This window comes from Haemaphysalis longicornis, unplaced genomic scaffold (genome assembly GCF_048455015.1).
Source record: "Haemaphysalis longicornis isolate Haplotype H1 unplaced genomic scaffold, Haemaphysalis longicornis Haplotype H1 scaffold_14, whole genome shotgun sequence".
NCBI lineage: Eukaryota > Metazoa > Arthropoda > Arachnida > Ixodida > Ixodidae > Haemaphysalis > Haemaphysalis longicornis.
In genome coordinates, this window is record NW_027526245.1 from 30,880,158 (window position 1) to 30,906,340 (window position 26,183).

General features: G+C 46.3%; 1 protein-coding gene across 1 annotated transcript in view; it reads left to right on the forward strand.

Annotated features, from left to right (window-relative positions):
* LOC144164828 (uncharacterized) overlaps positions 1 to 26,183 on the forward strand; it is a 59,550-nt gene that overhangs the window by 14,783 nt on the left and 18,584 nt on the right. Inside the window, exons 3-4 of the mRNA XM_077695090.1 lie at positions 15,168 to 15,233; positions 16,756 to 16,797. Of these exons, the coding sequence (XP_077551216.1) occupies positions 15,168 to 15,233; positions 16,756 to 16,797 (108 nt within the window). The remainder of the gene's footprint in view (positions 1 to 15,167; positions 15,234 to 16,755; positions 16,798 to 26,183) is intronic.

Here is a 26,183-nt window from a genome sequence, read left to right on the forward strand (position 1 = left end):
GTAAGCGTTATGCTCTGCTTCCTTCAGGGAGCTACGCCAGCGCGGCCCGCCGGCGGGTGGGGCGGCGTCTGGTTTCTGCTGCCACTGAGGTCAGTGGCAGCACACCCACCCCTTGAGGTGCTGCCCTTGGCAGGCCAAACAACTCGCGCATCGCCAGCAGTGGCCGCAGGCGTTGCACCTGACCAGAATTGCACTAGGAGTGGCGTTTCTCTCGCTCTTCGACAGACTCCGGCCGCCGAAACTCCGGAAGCAATGGATGTGGGTAAATGAGCCCCTCTTCTGCAGCCATGTCCAGCACATCGAAAAAGGTGGTGGCTGATTCTTCTGCCATCACATCAAACGCGTTGCGGGTTGGGTGCCGTAAAACGTCCCTCCGGTCAACGGCCGAAAACTTAGACGAGGACATGGATGTCACGCCATCTCGGCCTGCATCGCAGTCATCCAAAGAAGAGCGCAGTAGTCTTGGCCGCGACAAAAAACCACAAGCTCCTCGAGTCACTGGCCCTGATTCGGGCTCAGCGACATACGGATCTCCATCATAGAAAAACCTACGCTCAACATCTCTTTGCTCTGATCTTTTATGGCAGTTCAAATCACCCAGTCGAACTGTAGGGGACAAATTAGAAACCTCGATGACATCTATGAAATCCTTCATAAGTACCATCCAAATATCCTATGCATACAAGAAACACACCTAAAATCTACACAAACCAACTTTCTCAAACGATACTCGGTGTTCAGGAGAGACAGGGGCAGCTGCACTTACTGCCCTGGTGGTGTAGCGATTGTCTTGCAAAAGTCTGTCCCCTGCAAACCTCTTCAGTTGCCCACTGCCCTTGAAGCTGTGGCAGAGTCTGTCGAAGGTAAATAACAGTTTGCTCTCTATACATTCCGCCGGATTACCGTCTATCGACCCCAGAATGCGAGTCCCTCATACATGAGCTCCCGGAACCCTTCTTATTGATGGGCGACTTTAATGCTCACAGTAAACTCTGGGGGTCTCAACAGACAGATGTCCAGGGCCTCTTGCTAGAAAACTTTTTATTTTCTTCCAGAGCTTGTCTACTCAATAAAAATTCACAGCCCTTCCACCCCGTGAAGAGGGATGGCTAGCAAAGCTGCGGTGCCGAGCCTCAACGTGAGGTTTGAGTGGGTCGTAGTCCAAGGGGTGCATGAAGCAAAACACGTTTGTTTATAATTTGCGATCGAGCATTGTTCTTGGTTATCAACTGAAAGTCCAGTTCTGTCCAGTCACTGCTCCTCGCGCATGCTCAGCACGGCTCTTCACGAGCCACGCGAAACGGCTATCAAACGGCTCCGACGCAGCGTCAGACTTGGCTACTGCGCAATTGAGGCGCACACCTGGGCACGCGCCGGCGCCAGTGCGTCTGCCAGTGCGTCTGCTAGTGCGTCTATGACGCAACACAATCCAACACAATCCACTTTAATCCAAGCCAAATCTAATCCAATCCAATCCAAGCCAAGCCAAGCCAAGCCAAGCCAATCGAATCGAATCGAATCCTAAGGGGGACATTTTACTGCGGAAAAGGCGGACCACACGAGTAAGAAAAACACAGGACGAACGCCAGGACGAACACAGGACGAACAGATATGTGGTCCGTCTTTTGCGCTAGTAAAAGGCCTTAAATAAGGCCATAAATAAAAGGCCGTTATCGTCTAACCAACTAGCCCAACTTTCCTTCCTGAATCCAATCCAATCTAATGCCCCTCGCGCATGCGCAGAACGGCCCTTAACGGCACACGCGAAACTGCTCAACCTCGGCCAGTGTAGCTTACGCTACAAAACACACAGGAATCGTGGGTAGAAATTTATTATAGCGTGGGTATGGTGATCACAGCGCATGCTCTATGAAGGCCATAGGACCTTTTTAATTTTGTATGATTTTTTCCATGCCCCGGGGGTGTGGCGCGCAGTTTTACGACTCCTGGGATTTGAGTGGGCTCCGCAACGTGGCGCTACGCTCGCTAGCGATTCCTGTCTACATTACTCTGGCATAGAGTTTCTTAGTAAGTGTACTAGAGAGGAAACTGCGCCTTGTAAGCCATGTCGTCGTGGAAGTTCATGGGAACACCCCCTTTTTGTCTTGGGCTTGGCATGACAATCGGATTCTTAAGCGGTTTTTGGGATTTGCTTTCTTCACTATGCATTAACACGTCTACGAGCTACAAGGAAGCCGAAATCCTTCCTGTTCTGTGGTGGCCGTGTTCGGTGAAACAGCAGGCAGTGCGTGATCGCACCTGACGTTGCTCATGCAGCAGTCGAAGGACGCATGAGTGAGCGGGTAATATGCTGCCGCGAAATTTGTAGCCGACGAAAAGAAAAAACAAAACGTACTTCGACCAAGACAGGACACGACCACGGGTACACGACAGATACGGGCGCTTTTATGCGTCCTATCTTGTCATCGTGCACGAGTGTTGAACGCCACGTTTTCTTTTTTCCTGTTAAACTAGTTGGCGGTCGGTGCACCGGTGGACCGCGAAGGCAACGTTGTAAGGCACGCTCAAAAAACTTTCCAAACTCTCCAAGCAACTTATTATTTGCAGTAATGGTAAAATTAATAAAATCAGAGTCGCTAATGAGTTATCCCCCCCCCCCCTCCAAGTATTAACCTTGTTCGCAACTACAACCTTGGCCTGCGGAATAGCAGGCACAACCGTTCCGGCAAAAATACGCTTTACTTCCTTTTTCCTTAGTTTTAAAACAGACTGTTTTTATTTTCCACTTGCATAATTGCACACTATTCTTAGCGTTTCTGTGGCACTTTGTTCAAATTTGCGGTAACTGAAACGTTTCAATCCAAGCCAATGATGAAACTAAGGCGAGCGCGATGTATAATGGCCGTCCATGACGACACAGACGGCCTTGATGTGAGCCGCATAGACGCTAGCACCAGGTTCCTCTCTAGTGTATATTGTAAGAAACTCTATGCCCTCTGGGACCGGAGACGATCTGCTGGATTCTAGCCATTTACAGCTTTGCTTTGAAAACACAGGACGAACGCCAGGACGAACACATGACGAACAGACGTGTGGTCCGTCTTTTGCGCTAGTAAAAGGCACCCCTTATCGTCTAACCAACTAGCCCTACTTTCCGTCCTGAATCCAATCCAATCCAATGCCCCTCGCGCATGCGCAGAACGGCCCTTAACGGCACACGCGAAACTGCTCAACCTCGGCTAGTGTAGCTTACGCTACAAAACACACAGGAATCGTGGGTAGAAATTTATTATAGCGCAGGTATGGTAATCACGGGGCATGCTCTATGAAGGCCCTAGGACCTTTTTAATTTTGTATGATTTTTTCCATGCCCCGGGGGTGTGGCGCGCAGTTTTACGATTCCTCGGATTTGAGTGGGCTCCGCAACGTCGCGCTAGTGTCGCTAGCGATTCCTGTCTACATCGCTCTGGGACCGGAGACGATCTGCTGGATCCTAGCCATTTACAGCTTTGCTGTAAAAAACGGCCGACATACTACAACACTACACAGAACACATACTCACACATAGACTTTGCAATTGGCTTTTTTTTCCTATTTCCGTCTGTTGAATGGGGAGTGGACGATATTCCTTGTGGGAGCGACCACTTCCCAGTCATTCTAAAAGGCATCGACAAAAGCCCTAACAGTACCATCTGTCATAAAAGGTTTAATGAATGTGGTGCCGATTGGCTCAAATTTAAACAGTTATCTCAGCTTTCATAGACATCTTTAAGCCATTTGGGCATTGATGAAGCCTGTGAACTGATTACGGCCCATATATTTCATGCCGCCGAGTGCTCAATTCCGCAAACATCTGGTGCCACACCTAACACTAGGAGGCCGTGGTGGAATGAGGAGTGTCGGCATGCACGGCAGGCTTAAAATAAGGCATGGGGTGTCCTTGCCAGGTATCCCGCTTCCCAAAACCTCATTTCCTTCAAACGTGCGAAAGCACAAGGCAGGCGCATTCACTAGCAAGCGAAAAAGGAGACCTGGCGCTCTTTTGTGTCTTCTGTCAATTCATACACAGATACAGGCAAATTATGGAATAGAATTAAAAAGCTTAATGGACGTAAAACACACAGCCTACCCTTGGTTAGCAGTGCGGGTGACACCCTGGAGGATCAGGCAAACGCACTTGCAAAACACTTTCAATATGTTTCAAGTTCTACACACTACACGAAAACTTTCTCACGACACAAATCATCTATGGAGAAAACACCGATTAGAGATAACAAACCATCCGACGAACCATAGAACTCTGAATTTTCTCTAACAGAGCTTTTGGTTGCCCTAGGAACGTGTAAGGCTTTAGCAGCAGGGGCAGATAGGATATCATATGTAATGTAGGATATCATACAACATCTGCCCACAGAACCTCTTCTAACACTTTTGCAATTATTCAATAAAATTTGGTCAGTAGGACACTTTCCGAGATTTTGGAGAGAAGCTATGGTAGTTGCCGTATTGAAAGAGGGGAAAGATGCCTCACTGCCTGCCAGTTACCGACCAATAGCTTTGACAAGTTGCCTGGGGAAGCGTTTTGAAAAAATGGTAAATAGGAGGCTGGTGCATTTTCTTAAATAGAACGGCATCCTGGACAGTTGTACGGCGGGTTATCGATCAGTTCAAAGCACAACTAGCCTTTGAGTCTTATGTCCAAGACGCTTTCATCCACAAACAGCACTGTCTTTCTGTTTTCTTTAACTTGGAAAAAGCATATGACACAACTTGGCGCCGCGGCATACTGCTTGACTTCAAGGCTTTCGGTGTGTCTGGGCACACGTTAAACACTATTGAAAGTTATTTGTCACGACGAACATTTAGGGTAAGAGTAGCGACAGTGGTATCCAGAACGCACATACAAGGAAATGGTGTTCCTCAAGGTGGAGTATTAAGCTGTACTGTGTTTGTAGTTAAAATGAATTCACTTGGGAAATCATTGCCACCCCCAATCTCCTACTCTATGTATGTTGACGACGTCCATATTAGCTTTAGATAATGCAACTTGTCCATATGTGAAAGGCAGATACGTTAGGCGTAAACAGGCTTGCGAAATGGACAAAAGAAAATGGTTTTAAACTGAATCCTCAGAAAATTACGCGTGTTTTATTCACAAACCGCGTGGAATGCATCCACAACCCGACATCACACTGAACGGAGAACAAATTCCTGTCAAGAAAGAACATAAAATTTTGGTGTTATACTTGACCAAAAGCTTACATTCATACCGCACACAAAGACACTCAAATAAAAATGCTTAAACACTATGAAAATTTTAAAAGTGTTGTCGCACCAGTCTTATGGTGCTGATAAAGACTGTCTTCTACGCCTATTTGTCAGTTTAGTTAGGTCACGTATGGACTACGGAAGCGTAATTTATGGGTCCGCGTCTAAAACTGCCTTAAAATGTATGACCCAGTGCTACATTTGGGCCTTCGCCTTGCTTCGGGAGCATTCAGAACAAGTCCAATTCAAAGTCTGTATGTAGAATGTGTCCACTGGTGCCTAGAGCACCAGCGTGCTTATACAGCACTGCTCTATGCTACCAGAACAATGTCTATGAAGAATCAACGTGTGCAGTTCTATTCTGAACGACGCCTCGTCTGCCCATTTGTATCTAGCACGCCCCTCTATCCTGGCCCTATGTCCTTGCGTGTCAAAGGCCTTGCAGAGGAAATAGGAGTACCTTTTGATGAGGGCATGAAGACCTCCATCGTCGATCTAGTCCCGCCTTTGGAAATGTCAATGACTCGTTGCGACACATCCTTTAAACTCATTGATAAGCGCCGTGCATCTCGTGAATTGACCTTACTCCATTTTTTACGCTTACAACAGAATATCCATACACCTAATTTTACACGGATGCTTCGAAGTCTGCTTCCGCTGTGTCGCGTGCTGCACATGACCCGGATTTCGCCAGCACAAGGACCTTGAACAAATATACCAGTTCCTTACAGCAGAAGCATATGGTATTTTAATCACAGTGGAGCACATTACACAGAACAAAATACAAGAATCAGTGACCCGCCGCGGTGGCTCAGTGGCTAAGGCGTTGCGCTGCTGAGCACGAGGTCGCGGGTTCGATTCCCGGCCGCGGCGGCCGCTTTTCTGATGGAGGCGAAAAGCAAAAACGCCCGTGGGTACGAGATTTCGGCGCACGATAAAAATCCCCAGGTGGTCAAAATTAATCCGGAGCCCTCCACTACGGCGCGCCTCATCGCCTGCGTTGCGTCGGCGCGTTAAACCCAACAATCAATCAATACAAGAATCAGTTATCTACACGGACTGCCTAAGTGTGGTTACAGCACTAGATTCCTTTAAAATTATAAAAAATGTTGTCCTCAATCACTCTTTGCAAGCTCTTGTGACTGCCTATAAATTAAAAGTAAAAATATTTGTTTGCTGGATTCCTGGGCGCCGTGGCATTCTGGGCAATGGGAATTGCTGACCAGAACGCCACTTTAGTGGCCCTCTTTAGTGGTGTTGACGTAGCGCAGGTTCCTTACCTCGATTTGAAGCCAGTAATCCGAAGGGGAATCCGTAAATGCTGGCAGAACGCATGGGACACACACACAGACAACAAACTCCACTCAGTAAAACTGCACCTAGGGAGATACACTACAGAAAAATTAAACAGATTCATTGAAGTATCGATTTTCAGGCTACACAGAGGTCACACGCTACGCACTGTAGGTAATGCTGCCCACCGAAAGGGTTCAGGCAACAGCTTCGTCAAAACATTATGGCACAGAAACATTGCGAGAGGAATAACGGGCTTTTCTGAAGCAGTGAAAACGAATTATAAACGGCACAGAAAATACAATCACCAAAGCACATCACCAGAACACTTCAATGTCCGGAGGCTTACGGCACGACGGGACGGACGGCGACCGCAGGCTGCCGCGCGGGCTCCTTGAAGGTGGCTGGCGGTGGCTTGTCTCTTATGGCTGGCGGCACTCCCTGGCGGCGACTCCTCCCGCTAAGCAGCACCACTGCGCTTATCCAGCGGGCTCAATACGTGCCACGCCCCCCTCCATCGCACAGTCTTTTCTCCGTGCGTTCACAGATGGCAGGAGAGGTGGCGCGCGGTAACTCTAATGCCGCGACGCGATGGCTCACAGGGAAGAATCCCTACAACACGCATATCTATTTAATGGCGTACTCCCACTAGTTTGTGACAGGTGTGAGGCCGGCTCTCCGTCCTCCATGTGTAATTAATTGTACATCCTGCAATGAGGCTAGAAAACGACATTTCCCTAAAATATATACCTTCAACATTCCAGTACACCCTTCACTGTTTTTAGGAGATGAACCTAGGTTCGCAGCCAAATATCTAAGTTATCTTCCAGACATCAAGATTTTAAAGCTCATCTGGTACAGTGCGTGACCTCAGAGCCTACGAGCATTGAGCAAGGCCCTGATGTTTTCTGTGTGTGCACGAGGGGCCCACTCACGTAGCATGCTCTTCGGCTCAAGCTACAGTCGCGTTCCATCCAAAGTTCTCTTCATCCACCATCATGAACATCTCCACATTTTAGTCTACGAGCCTTTACACCCATATGTACAATATTTTCGGATATATCATACTCATTTCATGCATATTTTAAGCACAGACCTGACTACGAACCACCACGTAATACAGTTTTGGCACCCTTTGGTCTTAGTTACACTTGCTCCAATACATACAAACACACATACATACAGAAGCAATAAGACCGAGAAGTGCTGCACAGAATAAAAAATATTCGCCTTCATATAAGCATGCTGCAGTGACAACAATTTCCCTGAAAAACAACCCAACCTTAATGCAAAATGTGCGACCAATTTTTATACCGCGAGCACCAAAACTATTAGAACAGGCATTGATGACCAGACTAAAATTTTCATCATCATCATCATCATCATCATCATCATCATCATCATCATCACCAGCCCATCTACGCCCACTGTAGGGCAAAGGTCTCTCCCATCATTCTCCAATTACCCCGGTCCTGTGCCAACTGGGACCAATTTATTTATTCCTGCAAACATCTTGATCTCCTCCGCCAATCTAATTTTCTGCCACCCACTGCTACGATTACCTTCTCTAGGGATCCACTCTGTTACCCTTAATTACCAACTGTTATCTTGCCTGCGCATTACATGCCCTGCCCACGTCCATTTCTTCTTAATTTCTACTAATATGTCCTTAACACGCGTTTGTTCCCTGACCCACTCCGCTCTCTTCCTGTCCCTTAATGTTACACCTATCATTTTCTGCTCCATTGCCCTCTGAGTCGTTCTCAATTTAAGTTGAACCTTCTTAGTGAGCCTCCAAGTTTCTGCCCCGTAGGTGAGTACCGGTGAGATGCACCTGTCATACACTTTCTTCTTCAGGGACAATGGTAGGCTGCTATTCATTATCGGAGAATTGACCGATTTTGAGGGGTCTAACAAAACATTTTTTTTGTGCTTTATAAGTGGTTAGGCACACACTGCAGTGACATAAATCGCCGATGATTCCACGTGCTTTCCAACGACACCAGTTTTTATAATGTTTTCAGAAATAATGATCGCAAAATATTATCAAATACGAAATTTTTGTCCAGGCGTAAAAGAAAATGAAGGAAAGAAATGTATACTAAACCTTCAGTATAAGGAAAACTTTGGTATACACGTTTTGTATGTAAACATGTCAAAAACCCATCCTACTAAATATGAGTTGCGCGCTGCAGTTTGTGGGGTATATAATAAAAGGTTAGCACGTGTGGTGCCCGTGCCTTGTGGTGAAGCCCAACCTGTATTTCAAATTTTGCTATTTTGGATGGTTCTCTGGAAGAAATCTGGTGGTTTGACATTACTAAATGCCCCAATTAGTTCCCATGTGATGTAAAAACACCTTGTCAATGATTATGGCCAGCACAATATTGAAGGCGAGCAAGCGATGCCAAGAAATCCACTTGGAGTGGAAAATCAAACTTGGTGGTGGATGCTGGTTGAAGGGCTGATCATCACCTATAAGTCGGAACTTTCATTTGCTGTTTATTATCATGTTCTGAATCGCTAAGGTAGCCCTGCTAGTAGGAATAAGGTGCCATGTGCTAGAAGTGTGCCTAGTAAGCTTTCCCGAAGCCGCCATGATGCTATGAAGTGAGTTCAGCATCACGAGCCTACTACTTTGCAGCGGCCTACTACATTGCAGCGCTACCTAAGAAGTTCGAAAAGAAACAATAGCAAGCCTGTTTGAGACTTTGTTAGAATAGGCAGTTCTAGTGAGAAGCAACCCTATACCTCTGGAAGTACCCTCGTACAGAAACAAAAATGGCCGTCGAATAGTTGCCGGTGTTCAAGGCCAATTGGAAACATTCTCCTTGTGTGAAATGATATCCGATGACTTGATGTTATCTTTAGACTTTCAGCTGAAGCAGTTATCGCAGAACCAATGTGTGAGTAAACTGGAAGCACGAGCGGTGTACTTGTTTCGAGGAACAGTAGCGGGCAACGGAGGTGCCATGGCAAATCGGCTTCTAGTTGGCTAACTGCGTAGTAGCTTGAAATACGAATTTCGAATCGCAAAAATGAAACCGAAACTGGTGGAAACTGGCTGAAAATACCAGGTACACTTGGTAGACGTGCTGGAGACCTTCAGAAATAAGCTTTGGCAGAATAAAGCTACCCTTTCTCTGCACCAAAGACCACAAGTGAATAGCTGAGGTCATTATCAAGTAAATGTCACCTCTCAACGTTGTTGGATTACAAAGCGGGCAACAATATTTGGTACTTGTCTTGCTACGAGCCGTTTGATAAAAAAATTATGGTAATGCAGCCTGGCATTCGTGTTCGCACAGACTCCCAGGACACAGCTCAGTCTCCGCCGCGGGAAGAAAATAAGCTGCGTGCCTAGAGAACAACGTTAGGGTATGCGCCCCCGGGCAATTTTTTATTTTTCTCTTTCTTAGTAGGCCACTGGCCCCGCCGCGAAGGAATTCTAATTCCAAAGCTTCTAGAGCGCGTTTATCCCCTGACGTGTAACTAAAAGCCAACTCAGAAAGCACGAAAGCCTTCGCGTTCGCACAGACTCCCAGGACCCAGCTCAGTCTCCGCCGCGGGAAGAAAATAAGCTGCGTGTCTGGAGAACAACGTTAGGGTATGTGCCTCCGGGCAACTTTTAAATGCGAATGCATTTATTAGCCGGGGGTTGTCTCGCTCCGTTGGCCGGCGTGCGCCTGCATTCCTCCAGCGCGAGCGCACGTGAGCGCGCGCCTCGTAGTTCTGCATTCGTCGTCGTCGACGTCGTAAATGCGAATGCATTTCTTAGTCGGGGGCTCGAGACGCCGTTGCCGCGCAGCTGGACGCGGCTATGGAAAGTGTGCGCGTGCGCTCCAAACCCTCTGACCCCATAGTCTTGGTTGGCGACTTCAACGTTGACGTGCGCAAGAAGAGTGGCGAGTGGCTGGTCGAGTACATGCAGACCAGGCACTCTATGCATTGTCTCTCTGCCGGCTTCGCCACGTGCCCAACTACCATTCACGGGAGTTGCATTGATCTGGTCTTTACGCGAAACTGTGACGCGCGTATGCTTCTCAAAGACGCTTTGACCGTGCACTTTAGCGATCACAAGGCAGTGATTGTTGCCGTCAGGTACAACGATAACACAAACAGGTGCTGATGAATAAATGATTACGTTCACACTCTCGTCATTAATTACGCCATTACTCGCAACACACTCATCGGTGCACCCAATGCATTCGCATTTCTGCACGATTCCCTTCGGGGAGGTGCGGGGGAATTTTTTTATTTTTCTCTTTCTTAGCAGGCCACTGTCCCCGCCCCGAAGTAATTCTAATTCCGAAACTTCTAGAGTGCGTTAATACCCTGACGTGTATTTAAAAGCCAACTCAGAAAGCACGAACGCATTCTCGTTTGCAAGACTCCCGGGACCCAGCTCAGTCTCCCCCGCGGGAGGAAAATAAGCTGCGTGTTTAGAGAACAATGTTACGGTATGTGCCACCGGGCAACTTTTGAGTTTCCGCTGCACCGCCGTGCAGTGCAGCGGTGGCGTAGAGGAAGAGATTAGAGGTAGAGCACCCACCTCGCGTGTAGAAAGACCGTGGTACCGAATCCCGGTGCCGGACAATTCCCACACAAAAAAAAACCGTGCAATTATGGAATTGCAGTTGGGGCTTGGGGTGTGGCCTGACCCCGGCGACCATTGCCGGTAACACACTCCCTCACCAGAGCAAAATTGGCCACCCTGGTCTAGTAACGGCCACGGCCCATAACGGCCACAATTAACCCACGGCATTCTGTCTCCAGTGGCTGCGAAGCAACTGACCACGGCGGCGGTCAGACCTGTGACGCAGCAGTGGGTGCTAAGAATACCTGGACCCCGACCGGCCGCCATTGGAATCTCAACCTGGGAACGTTTAACACGAGAACCTTATCTGGTGAAGCGAGTCTAGAGGTGTTGTTCGAGGAATTAAAGGGCATCAAATGGGATGTCATAGGGCTTACTGTGGTTAGGAGAACAGGTGAAGCCTTTACAGTGTTGCGAAAAATGGACACGTTCTATGTTACCGTAGCCTTCAGGACAGAAGAGTACTGGCTGTGGGATTACTAGTCAATAAAAGCATAGCTGGCAACATAGAAGAATACTATAGCATTATCGAAACGGCTCCAGGTATTTTACTTAGGCTCAACCAGAGGAACAAGCTCAAGGCGGTACAGAGCTATACCCCCACATCCAGCCATGACGACCAGGTAGTGGAACGCTTATATGAATATGTGGAATCGGCAATGACTAAAGTAAAAACACAGTATACCGTAGTTATGGGGGACTTCAATGCTAAAGTAGGCAAGAATCAGGCTGGAGAAAAGGCAGTTGGGAACTCTGGTCTGGGTTGTAGAAATAGCAGGGGGGACCTACTAGTTGAGTTTGCAGAACGGAATAACCTACGCATAATGAATACCTTCATCTGTAAACGGGAGAGTCGGAAATGGACCTGGAGAAGCCCGAATTGGGAGCACAAAAATGAAATAGACCTCATATTATGCGATAACCCTGGCCTCGTGCAGGATGTGGAAGTGCTCGGAAGGGTAAGGTATAGTGACCACCGTATGGTAAACTCTCGAATTAGGCTAGATTTGAGGAGGGACCGCAACAAGCTAGTACGAAAGAAGCCGATAAATGAGCTAACAGTAAGACGTAAAGTAGAAGAATTCAGGATCGCGCTGCAGAACCGATATTCCGCCCTTAACGAGGAAGCCGAGGTTACGACACAGGAAGCCAGCGACAACCTTACACGCATTATCACGGAGTGTGCAGTAGAAGTCGGTGGCACTATGGCTAGACAGGATACTGGTAAACTTTCACAGGAGACGAAAGATCTAATCAGGAAACGGCAAACCATGAGAATCTCTACCGCAGCTGACAGAATAGAACTAGCCGAACTCTCGAAGTTAATCAATAAGCGTAAGACAGCTGACATACGGCAGTATAATATGGAGAGGATCGAATACGCTGTAAAGAACGGAGGTAGCCTGAAAGCAGTGAAGAGACGTCTTGGCGTGGGGAAAAATCAGATGTATGCACTTAAGGATAACCAAGGCAATGTCATCACAAATAGGGATAAAATAATCACAGTGGCCCAGGAGTTCTATAGGGATCTGCACAGTAGCCGGGACATCCAGGATAATGCGGAACGACAAAGTAGTTTAGAGGAGATAGACATCCCACCAGTAATGACCGAAGAAGTAAGGAGGGCTTTGAAAGAAATGAAAGGGGGCAAAGCACCTGGCGAGGATCTGATAACAGCAGACCTCTTGAAGGATGGCGGAGAACTTGTACTAGAAAAACTGGCAAACCTGTATACGCAATGCCTAATTACCGCAAGTGTACCGAAATCTTGGAAGAACGTGAACATCATCCTAATCTATAAGAAAGGTGACATGAAGGACTTGAAAAATTACAGGCCGATCAGCTTACTGTCTGTCGTCTACAAGGTACTTACCAAGGTAATCTCTAACAGAATTTCTGCAACGTTAGATTTCAGTCAACCTAAACAAGCAGGGTTCCGTAAAGGTTATTCAACAATAGACCATATTCACACGATCAATGAGGTGATAGAAAAGTGCGCTGATTATTCTGAACCCCCATATATAGCCTTCATAGATTATGAGAAAGCATTTGACTCGCTCGAAATCCTAGCAGTTATTCAGGCATTACGGAACCAGGGGGGAGATTGGCATTATGTAAAAATACTAGAGAATATCTACAATGGGTCCACAGCTACGATCATCCTCCATAAGGAGAGCAGTAAAATACCTATGAAGAAGGGCGTCAGACAAGGAGACACAATCTCTGCAATGTTATTCACAGCATGTTTATAAAAAAATATTCAGAACGTTGGAGTAAAAACAAGTGGTAGTAAGGGTTAACGGAGAATACCTCAGTAACCTCAAATTTGCTGATGACGTTGCCTTGCTAAGTAACTCGGGAGACGAATAGCAAAGCATGCTTTCCGCACTAGACGAACAGAGTAGAACCGTGGGCCTGAAAATTAATATGCAGAAAACAAAAGTAATGATCACTATCCTCCGGACACCACAGCAGTTTGGGATAGGGGGCGAGTTAGTGGAAGTGGTGAAAGAATATGCCAAGTTGTGACGCCGGATCCAGACTAACAACATACCCTCACGTATGTATTTGTTATGCATTTGTTGAATGTGGCACAGCAGCCGATATGCTCCTATAGTCCAGACACACGAGACTGGCGGAACACGCGAAGAATGTGGAGCCAACCTCAGCATTGCCACTATCACTGTTGACTGGTCGTTGTACCAATTCAGAAGCCCCGAAAGGAGCCTATCTCCAACCTCGTGACTCCCACCGCGCTGGTAGTAGCTACGTATGTGCTGTCCCCCGCTACACCGAGAAACTAGCAGTGCGAACAAAAGGGGTGTGTCATGGGCAGTCAGCTTGACGAATCGGGTATTCGGTCAGCATAGCCACAGTAGGAGGAGTCAGTATGTGTGAATGAAACAAGGTCATTGCTTTAGTTGGGGCGGGTGTAACTATGTCTAAATGGTTCCTTCCTTTATATTTATTCCTGAGCAAAGGCAATGCTGTGCTGTGAGTGTAAAACGCGCCCTCCTTGCGTTGGAGATGCGGCTGTGGGACTAGCTGAGGCGTACCTCCTAGTCTCTCCCTATAGGTGACCTGATTCCCGCGGTCGCATTCCCGGTAACCAGTCCTGAATTTTAAGGTATTTGTCCCTCTACCTACATCTCAGGAGCCCGTAGAACTTATACTAAATCTGTGCAGAATTTCCCGTTGGTCAAGTTTCAACAGTTCTTCAAAACCTTTCGTGCAGGCTGCCGATTGTGTTTTACACAATATTTGCATCACAAGAAATGTTATCATAAACGCTGTATGTGGCGGACAGGGTTAGCTAATGTCTAATAGTTTTTAATGTAGGATCGTTTTACAGCAAAGGCACGTTGGCACACCAAGATCTCACTGACATCATATCCGTTAGGGAAGTGACGTCGCGGCGACTTCCGGATTCGAGCTCACGAACTCGCTCACCTCCCGCCACAACGGGCGGTACGTCGTGCTCTGAACGGAGGCGTGAGCGGCTCTACGAACGCGCGTTCTGCCCTTCCCTATGCCCTTCCTTATTAAGGTGGCGCTCCCGTCTAGAGGAGGGGAAGCGAAGTAGCGCGTCATGACGATAATGAACACCGACCATTGGCGCCTCGATGCCAGCGCCTTCGTGTGCGCGGGGGAGCGCGTGAATTGAGGCACCCTCCACTGTCGCGTTGTTCCCTTGACCGTTACGTGTTTCAAGCTGCTGTTTCTGGGAATGTCATTTTTTGTTTTGTTTTCTCGAAATAAACAGGTTATTTTTTGTTTCTTGAGTGTCGGCGTCACTTTATCTGGCGGGTTCAGGCTCGCGAACCCTTCGCACATGAAGAAGGTTCCTTTAAGATCCAAGTGGTCCTGTGAAGGCCCTTTCACTTACGTGTTTTACCGATTCCTATGAAAGAGGAATCAATCACAAGTTTTTGTTGTTGTCTTGCACATCTTACAGACACAACGAAATGGCGATGCATGTCAACCAGTTGACTTCTAAATTCTTCTCTAGTTCACCAAGAACCTATTTTTATTTTTTTTAACATTTCAGTTCGTGCGAAGCGTGTGCGAGAAAATTGACCTTTGTCGTGAACGCTTCCAAGAAAGGAGTTTCCAGGTTAGTATGAATGCTGCAGTGTTTTAAAACGTGTTTTGAAACGAGTGGCTAACGTGGCGAATACAAAGTATGGTTCTTTGCGGATTGAGAATGCTGCAGTGACGGCGTCAATGTCGGTTGAAGTCAATTTTTAAAATGCACCAGCAATCAGCACACAATTATTGCTCATTTCGCATTATTCAGGGCTGTTCTTTCACACGACAAGCACAAATAATTAGTTTTGATTTGGTTCCATAGATATTTCAACGTACCCGGCTTAATGTACCTAATGACAGCGCAAACTGGGCTGCCTGAACAATGCAGCAGATGAAACCTTCGTCCCTACCAAGGCCGTTTTCATTCAGTGCTGGCATAACGAACCGAATGATGCAACCTTCCCGTGAGGTCTGCCTAGCGCTGTAGCCGTGAGCAGCGTATGTAAAGAACATGGGTACAAGAACCAAAAAAATGGGTCAATGAATGCAGGGCTTCCCCAAAGTGACTTTCTTTGGTCTCTAGGAACTTCGGCAAAAATATTTAAGAAGTGGTTTTATTTTTGGGGTAGGTATACTGCTTCATCGGCAACATTTTAGAAACATTTACTCGCTTGCCTCATCCACATGTATTCGAATGAAATTTCGATGGATATAAGCGTATTTCAATGTTTTGGATTTTTCCTGCAGCATGATAAAGCCAGCACGCAGAGCATATTAATTGCCCGCGTATCTGCTCAGTTCGCTGCAAACGTCGTCGCAAGACGATAGTCTTGTGCCACCCTGCCACGTTAATGCCTCTCTCCTCTTTGCCGCCAACCTCTCACACTCATCCTTTTTTGTTCCTGCCGCAATGAAAACAGTAGAAGTTTGCTCATCATCAACACCGGCCTGTCTACGACCACTGCAGCGCAAAGGCTTCTCCCATATATCTCCATTTCTCCCAATGCTGTCCTAATTGCGGCCAATTTCTACCCGCAAACTTCTTCATGTCATCTGCCCACAAAACTTTCTGCCGCCCTCAGCTACGCTTGCCTTCTCCAGGTATCCACTTTGTTGACCAACAGCTATCCTGACTTCTCATATATCACCTGCCCACTTGCTCATGTCAATTCAATTTTGCCGCGTTCCACTATCCGCGCCATCTACTACCGGAACCATTTGTTACCGTAGAACTTAGGGTACTGCCACCGGTGGTGCCAGAAGCGATTTCTTTATTTTTAAGTCAAAACGGTTCTTTCAGGGCGTTTTATTTTATTTGCTATCGAAAAGGTCCACCAAACGCGTTTTTTATGAAATGGTCAATGTAACTGTCACTTATGTGCTTATGTCTCGCCTGAAATATGCTTATGACTTTTTTTGTTGAACAATGCTGACACTGCCGCCAGATTTATAGTTCGGAAACGTTTTACTACATAAACGTTTCGATGAACAATTCTTTCAACTTTATTCGGGCGGTGGAAACGACGGACAGAGAGAGAGACAAAAAAGTGAGCTTTTATGTGATGCAAGAAAGGCTATCCCCTTTAATACTTACTACCGTTTTTTAGGAAAATGTTCCCTGCCTTGAAGACGAACTAAGGGCAAAGTGGGTGAGTTGTTTTGACCAATACTACTTGATTTCACTTTTGATGCAAACATTGTTGAAATCTAAAATTACTTACATCGCCTACGGGCTATTCAGTGAAATTGTCCGATTGTCCAACCTCGCCTCCCGAGTTCGCAAACTCCCTAAAGGCTTGTTATAACTACAAGCACAATTCTGTCTGCTTTTCTTTTGTTGCTTTTGTTTCCTTCTCATCTTGTGGTGCTCTCTGAAAATATCTCACGTTGTACCGCCCATTAAGGGTGACACGTTAAGTTACTCACGTTACCTAATAAAAACATTTCTAGTTCATTCTAGCTACTTAGATAATATGAATGCACCACCGGTGAGTGTGGTTTACTAAAACGATATTTTCTTGAGCAGCACACAGCCATGACACAGGCTAAAGGTTGGGTATATACAACGGCGGGTGAACTTTTGTCATGTCACATGAACAATTCATGAGACATATCACCCAAAATTACCCTAAATTATTATCTACCCAGAAACGTACTTCTGAATATCGTCACTTACTTTGACTGGCTTACTTTGACTTACTTTGACTTTGACTGGCTTACTTTGACTCACTTTGACTGGCCACCATTATAGTGCCAGTCAGACAGCATTCCTATAGGTCATTAGACACCCGTGGCCAACCATTGACTAATGACCAACCAGTGAAGCTCTAGTAACATGCACTGCTGTCTTGAGAAGTAGCGTTGCCACGCCGTGAGTCGCCGGTGGGTTCTTTGAGTTATTGTAAAGCACAAAGTACGAGTAACCTGAAAATACCAATGACACCTAGTCACATATCTGAATAATTTCACTGGTGACCCAAAACGTCCTGGTACTTACTTGGAACGCCCCCATGTGGTACTTGACTGTCACGGATAGGTCAAAACGGCAGTAGTCATAAATGGATATCACAAACCACAAGTGACTTACAAATTACTGGTAACGCACTAGTGACACGCGAATCATTGGTACAGTACATTACCCAGCATGATCAACCACGGCACTTGGGGAGCACAGATAGCTCACGCGTCCATGGCCGACAACTTTCAGAGTGACACACCAGTTCGGTAACAAATAGCTGAAGCGTGGTCCAGTGGTGGGCCACGAGACCTAGCGGTAAGAACGCCGACGGGAAAAGAGACAAATTTGGCTAAGAAGAGGGGAAAAGGAAGACATGAGTGAAACAAAGGGTGGGAGACGTAGAGAGAGAGAATGAAGAAAACGTGAGATACACGGGGCATAAATATGGTACATCTCCCGAACTATTCTTTAAGTTACTTAAGTTAAGTTATTCTAGGCCCGTTTCTTTAAAAACCTCAAACCTACCCAAACGGCATTCTTTCAAAATCTTATTCATCAAAGCTCATTATGAATGGGGACGGCATACACTCCACCAAAGCGAAAGCTTTTAAAGCAAACTTTCTACCTACACCTGCCAACGATTCCTTTGTGGCGTGCGGGACAAGAAACTCCGAACGCGGATGGGATGGGGTAGGGCGGTTCTCACTCCCGGTTCTCACACACTGTATATGGCGCGGCGATAGCGCGGTATTATCTAGGTTTCCCCAAGCGCAGATGCCGGCTCTCACCGGCGGTTGCGTTGAAGGGACGGTTTTGTCGTCTGCTTTAGCGACTTTTGTTCTTGGCCTATTCTGGCGGGCTTCGCGTGCATTGCGCGCTTCCTTCGCATGGCTTGTTCGAAAGCACTTCCTGCGTAACCCGGGCCGGACGGAAATAAGTGGTCGTACAGAAGCGATACGTTGAGGATTGGTTTGCAGGGCGGGAAAATGAAATGTAGAAACCATATACAGATGTTTGGCCGCTAGAGAAACGCTACCTTTCGCGCACTGCTTTCCACAAACGGGACCACGTTTCCTAAATTGGTTGTGTTTTAACAAGTATAACAAAAGGTGAAAGGGGAAACTGATTCTGACCAATAGCGGTTATAACCCGCCGCGGTGGCTCAGTGGCTAAGGCGCTGCGCAGCTGAGCACGAGGTCGCGGGTTAGATTCCCGGCCGCGGCGGCGGCTTTTCTGATGAAGGCGAAAAGCAAAAACACCCGTGTGTACGAGATTTCGGCGCACGTTAAAGATCCCCAGGTGGTCAGAATTAATCCGTAGCCCTCCACTACGGCGCGCCTCATCGCCCGCGTTGCGTCGGCGCGTTAAACCCTACAATCAATCAATAAATCAATAGCGGTTATAAAAGTTCCCTCAGCTTTCTCGCAATAGTCAAACTGCCGAACAAACTAGTTTAAATCGGTGTAAATGGGAATCACTAAGTTAACATGCCGAATTGCTTCGGTGTTTACGCTTGTTCTGCGCGGTGGTGTAGCTCCAGCTAGCACATCAGGATGGCCAGCTTCCGCTGTCTCACCCTTCGAAAGACACTCCTCTCCGTTTTGTCTCACTTCCGACTGACGGCAGGCCTGCAGCGCCGGCGTCGTCCGCCGCTCTACGCTCTAGCCCGGCCATAGCCGACGCTCCGGCGTTTGGGAGACTTCGCCCCGCGAATTCCGGGTAACGGGTAGCAGAATCTCTGGTTTCGCTCTTTGTAGAGCCAGGTATGTGAATTCAAGTGACGTCGCGTAGGCAATTGTGGCGGGTGTCGTTTAAAGCTTTGCCTTCTAACCAGCTTCACAGCGTGGAGTGGATTGGAGGTAATTTCTTTTAGTTTTAAATTTTGACTAATATTTTAAGAAAGCTATATTGTTTAATGCAAATGCAACAAAAGTGTCATACATTCTCAATTTATTTATTTATTTATTTATTTATTTATGTTTTTTTATTTATATATTTTTATTATTTATTTATTTATTTATTTATTTATTTATTTATTTATTTATTTATTTATTTATTTATTTATTTATTTATTTATTTATTATTTTTTTATTTAAAGGGGTACTGCTAACCTTTGGGCAAGGCTTTAAGCAGGAGTGGGCGGTACAACGAAAGGAAACAGCACAACAAAAAAGCACATCATCATCATCATCATCACCACCCTATCTACGCCCACTGCAGGGCAAACGCCTCTCCCATGATTCTCCAATTATCTCGGTCCTGGGCCAACTGTGACCAATTTATCCCCGCAAACTTCTTGATCTCATCTGCCCACCTAACGTTCGGCCGCCCCCTACAACGCTTGCGTTCTCTAGGGATCCACTCTGTTACCCTTAATGACCAGTGGTTATCTTGCCTTCGCATTACATGCCCTGCCCACGTCCATTTCTTCTTAATTTCTACTAATATGTCTTTAACACGCGTTTGTTCCCTGACCCACTCCGCTCTCCTCTTGTCCCTTAATGTTACACCTATCATTTTCCGCTCCATTGCCCGCTGAGTAGTTCTCAATTTAAGTTGAACCCTCTTAGTGACCCTCCAAGGTTCTGCCCCGTAGGTGAGCACCGGTAAGATGCAGCTGTCATACACTTTCTTCTTCAGCGACAATGGTATGCTGCTATTCAATATCTGAGAATGTCTGCCATATGCACCCCAGCCCATTCTGATCCTTCTAATTATCTCTGCCTCATGGTTGCGATCTGGGGTAACAACTTGGCCTAAGTAGATATATTGGCTTACCACTTCCACTGCCTCGCCACCTATCTCAAACTGCTGTGCTGTCCCGAGGTGATTGATCATTACTTTAGTTTTCTGCATATTAATTTTCAGGCCCACGGGTCTACTCTGTTCGCCTAGTGCGGAAAGCATGCTGTGCAATTCGTCCCCCGAGTTACTTAGCAAGGCAACGTCATCAGCAAATCTGAGGTTACTGAGGTATTCTCCATTAACCCTTCCTCCCACCTGTTCCCAATCCAACGGTCTGAATACTTCTTGTAGGCATGCTGTGAATAACATTGGAGAGATTGTGTCTCCTTGTCTGACACCCTTCCTTATAGGTATTTTACTGCTCTCCCTATGGAAGATGATGGTAGCTGTAGACCCATTGTAGATATCCTCTAGTATTCTTACATAATGCTCATCTGCCCCCTGGTTCCGTAATGCCTGAATGACTGCTAGGGTTCCGACCGAGTCAAATGCTTTCTCATAATCTATGAAGGCCATATATAGGGGTTCAGTATACTCAGCGCACTTCTCTATCACCTGATTGATCGTGTGAATATGGTCCATTGTTGAATAACCTTTACGGAACTCTGCTTGTTCTTTAGGTTGACTGAAATCTAAGGTTTCAGAGATTCGGTTAGCGATTACCTTGGTAAATACCTTGTAGACGACTGACAGTAAGCTGATCGGCCTGTAATTTTTCAAGTCCTTCATGTCGCCTTTCTTATGGATTAGGATGATGTTCGTGTTCTTCCAAGATTCCGGTACCATTGCGGTCATCCGGCATTGCGTATACAGGTTTTCCAGTTTTTCAAGTACAATTTCTCCGCCATCCTTCAAGAGGTCTCCTGTTATCTGATCCTTACGAGGTGCTTTTCCCCCTTTCATTTCTTTCAAACCTTTCTTACTTCTTCGGTCGTTACTGGTGGGATGTCTGTCTCCTATGAATTACTGTCTCGTTCGGCATTATCCTGTATGTCCCGGCTGCTGTACAGATCCCTATAGAACTCCTCGGCCACTGTGACTATTTTATCCCTATTTGTGACGACATTGTCTTGCTTATCCTTAAGTGCATACATCTGATTTTTCCCCACGCCAAGACGTCTCTTCACTGCTTTCAGGCTACCTCCGTTCTTTACAGCGTATTCGATCCTCTCCATATTATACTGCCGTATGTCAGCTGTCTTACGCTTATTGATTAACTTCGAGAGCTCGGCTAGTTCTATTCTGTCAGCTGCGGTATAGATTCCCATGGTTTTCCGTTTCCTGATTAGATCTTTCGTCTCCTGTGAAAGTTTACCAGTATCCTGTCTAGCCATAGTGCCCCCAACTTCTACTGCACACTCCGTGATAATGCGTGTAAGGTTGTCGCTGGCTTCCTTTGTCGTAAGCTCGGCTTCCTCGTTAAGGGTGGAATATCGGTTCTGCAGCGCGATTCTTAATTCTTCTACTTTACGTCTTACTCTTAGCTCATTTATCTGCTTCTTTCGTACTAGCCTGTTGCGGTCCCTCCTCAAATCTAGCCTAATTCGAGATCTTACCATGCGGTGGTCACTACACCTTACCCTTCCAAGCACTTCCACATCCTGCACGACGCCAGGGTTATCGCATAATATGAAGTCTATTTCATTTTTGTGCTCCCCATTCGGGCTCCTCCAGGTCCACTTCCGACTCTCCCGTTTACAGAAGAAGGGATTCATTATGCGTAGGTTATTCCGTTCTGCAAACTCAACTGTTAGGTCCCCCCTGCTATTTCTACAGCCCAGACCATAGTTCCCAACTGCCTTGTCTCCAGCCTGATTCTTGCCTACTTTAGCATTGAAGTCCCCCATAACTACGGTATACTGTGTTTTTACTTTAGCCATTGCCGATTCCACATCTTCATAGAAGCGTTCCACTACTTGGTCGTCATGGCTGGATGTGGGCGCGTAGCCCTGCACCACCTTGAGCTTGTACCTCTTATTGAGCGTAATTACAAGACCTGCTGCCCTTTCGTTAATGCTATAGTATTCGTCTATGCTGCCAGCTATGCGTTTATTGACTAGAAATCCCACTTCCAGTTCTCTTCTGTCCTCTAGACCACGGTAACATAGGACGTGTCCATTCTTCAGCACCGTAAAGGCTTCGCCTGCCCTCCTAACCTCGCTAAGCCCTATTACATCCCATTTAATGCCCTCTAATTCCTCGAACAACACCTCGAGACTTGCTTCGCTAGATAAGGTTCGCGCGTTAAACGTTGCCAGGTTCAGATTCCATTGGCGGCCTGTCCGGATCCAGGGATTCTTAGCACCCTCTGCTGCGTCGCAGGTCTGACCGCCGCCGTGGTCAGTTGCTTCGCAGCCGCTGGGGACCGAGGGCCGAGGGTTAATTGGCGTATTCATGGGAGGTTGTGGCCGTTACTACACCAGGGTGGCCAATCTTGCTGTGGTGAGGGAGTGCATTACCGGCAAAGGTCGCCGGGGTCAGGCCGCACCCCAAGCCCCTTTGTGCAATTCCATCAATACGCGGATGTGTTTTTTTTTAATCCGGTGGGAATTGTCCGGCACCGGGATTCGAATCATGGTCCTTCAGCACGCGAGGCGGGTGTTCTACGTCTATGCCATCGCTACGCAACAAAGAAAAAACAAAAGGGAAGCAGCAAAGGGGAAGCAGCAATGGCGCAGAGGTAGAACACCCGCCTCGCGTGCAGAAGGACCGTGGTTCGAATCCCGGTTCCGGACAATTCCCACCGGATTAAAAAAAAAATCCCCGTAATGATGGAATTGCACAAAGGGGCTTGGGGTGCGGCCTGACCCCGGCGACCATTGCCGGTAATGCACTCCCTCACCAGAGCAGGACTGGCCACCCTGGTGTAGTAACGGCCACAACCTCCCATGAATACGCCAAAAAAAAAGCACATCATTCAAGCACAAATCAAATACATTTCGGGGGCTCTGGGAGCTCACGCATAAATGGTAAATCATCCGCGCATTGTACATCAGCAAGCAACAGGCTGCATTCACGTGCCGTTTGGAGAAAAAAAGAATTTTGGTAAGATTTAGTTCTGCATGCGTAATCGCTGACTTTTTTCTGGTGGTGCGAGCGAGTCTGACTGCGAATGAACGTGGTGATGTATGCGCTGGTGTCTATTCGAAATTTGTGGTGATAAAGCAAACAAAATGTTTTTAATCTTTCACGGTAGCGTCTAGCTGCGAGGCTTTCTAATTCGCGCATGCAAAAGCGCTGTACTGTAGTACAGCGCTTTTGCATTTAATTCCTACAGTGTACAGTTTTAATTCCTACAGTATACTGCAGGAATTAAAACTAACTCTTGCAACCTTTCTCTGAACGTTCTCTGATTTGGAAGTGTTGGTTACACTGTGTGGGTCCTATATGACTGAGGAGTACTCCTGTAGAGGCCTGATGTAAGTTTTAAAAGCTAGAAGTTTTATATCATAAGTGGATTTTCCCAGAGTTCTCCTTAAATAACCTAGCTTCGGCATTGCCTTTTTCTGAATGTAAATAATATGCTGATTCCCTTTGAGATCCGGTGTTATCATGATACCTAAGTATTTATAGCTTGTAACTGCCGAGACTACAGGGTTGTTTATGCTATATATGAATGACAACGGAGTTTTCTTGCGTGTGATTGTCAGGGATACCATTTTATTTGCGTTAACAATCATCTACCACGTGGTGTTTTAATTTTGTAGTTAACCTAGAGCTTCATTAACAAGGGCCGGATCGCTATGGCTACGGATTGCATGATAAATAATGCAGTTTTCTGCAAACAGTTTTATCTTAACGGAGATATCGCGAGCTATATCATTATTAAAAAGTAAAAAGAGAAGGGGCCCGTTAACGGAACCTTGTGGAATGTCTGACTCTGCTGTGGCAGAGCTTGACGCTACGCCATCCCCGGTTACAGTGTGACGCCCGAAGGAAAGATACGATGTAATCCAGGTCAGCAAAGATTCGTTTTTGTGTATTGCTCTGAGCTTGGCAAGTAACTTTGAGTGTGACACGTGATCAAACGCCTTTTCGAAGTCTGAAAAGAATACATCGTCTTGACCTTGTTCATCTAGTATTGTACTGAAATCGTGAACGGTCCCTAATAACTGCGTGATAGTTGACAGCCCCTGACGAAACCCGTGTTGCCGATTGTCTATAATATTGCTCTGGTCGACGAATTGGGAAATATGTTTGAATATCACGTGCTTGAATGCTTTTACACATACACCGAGTAAAGAAATGGGTCGGTATGACGATATCATACAGCGATTTTCAGTTCCTTTCGGTATGGAAGATATTTTAGAGTACTTCTAGTCCTCAGGAAGTTCACCGGAAGCAAGTGATTCGTGAAATATAAGATTTTAATATTTAGCAGACCATTCTGCGTAGCGGACAAAAAATGCGTAAGACATTTCATCCACGCCGGATGATTTTTTTAACATCCAGCTTCAGTAAAAGTGAAAACACACCTTCCTAAGTGATGCCCACGTTCCCTATGGGTGATAAATTCTCATAGGAACTAAAACTTGGCGCGGTACCATCGTTTTTTGTAAAGACAGAACAGAGGCATTCGTTTAAAGCTTCTGCAATTTCTGGTTTGTCACGAATACTAGCATTGTTAACCTGAAAACTTCAAACCTCAAAGTTTGAAGTTTTTTGGGAGAGAATTGACGCCAAAACTTGTTTGGTGAAGAAAGCATAAAGTTTTGTAATGTCACTGTCTGATAAAATTCCTTTGACTTTCCTTATTTTATCGCTTAGGAGGATGCGTAGTTCACTTATTTTTGCCTTGTTAGCCGAGGTGGAGGATTTTATGTTGCTTTCTTGCCTTTTTTAATTTTTGTTCGAGGTGCAAAATTTCTTTATTCTTCCAAGGGTTAGTCATCCGCAATATTTTATTCCTGGTGGGAACGAAGCTACGTATGCACTCACGAACCAGGTTTGTTAATGAGCACCACACGTGTTTAACAGAGTACCTGTCCGATTGAAATTGAACCGCAAAAGACGGAAACAAACTATCAAATGCGTCCAGTATATCTACATCACTGGCACGGGATAACACTGGGAAAGTGCGTTTGACCTGCCCGACTTTAGGACCGCAATTCCATTGCATGGTCAAATTTACCTTCTTATGGTCTGTTATACCTTTAACGACTTCGATATTCAATTTTCGCTGTTGAAGTCTATTGCTTACGAGAAAAAGATCTAGAATTGACTCTACTCCATTTTGCATGCGTGTTGGCAGTTTTACTAATTGCTTTAGCTCATGTAGTCGAACTAGATCAACAAAGGCCTCAGCAGCAGTAGTCAGAGTTTCAGGAAAATCACTCTTCCAGTTTACAGAGGGTACATTGCAATCACCAGTGAGTAGAAGATTACATGAACGATAACAACACAAAACTTCATTAAATTTGTCTAGAAACATGTCGTCGCTAATTGCATGGCGGTAAAAAGCCTTCCACGTTTGGTAAACTAGATAGCTGGAGTGAATCTCTCAAAAATATTTCAACACCCCCTCCGCAAGCGCCTCTGTCGCTTCGAAAAATGTTGTAGCCTGGGGGTGTTACTTCCGCATCGCTGATGTCGTGGTGGAGCCAAGTTTCGGATAAAATAATGATATGCGGTTTGTAGGCGACTTCAACGCTATCTAATTCCGCTGATTTATTCGCAATACTGTGCGCATTTATATTAAGGCAGCGGAGGGATGTTCTTTGGTTTGGATACTAGTTAATTGCGATCTATTACTGCTGCCTCTGCGCTCCGCACTACGTGTAACGTTGGTGCTGCTACTGCGCTGAACACACGGAATCATTTGCATGGTTTCAG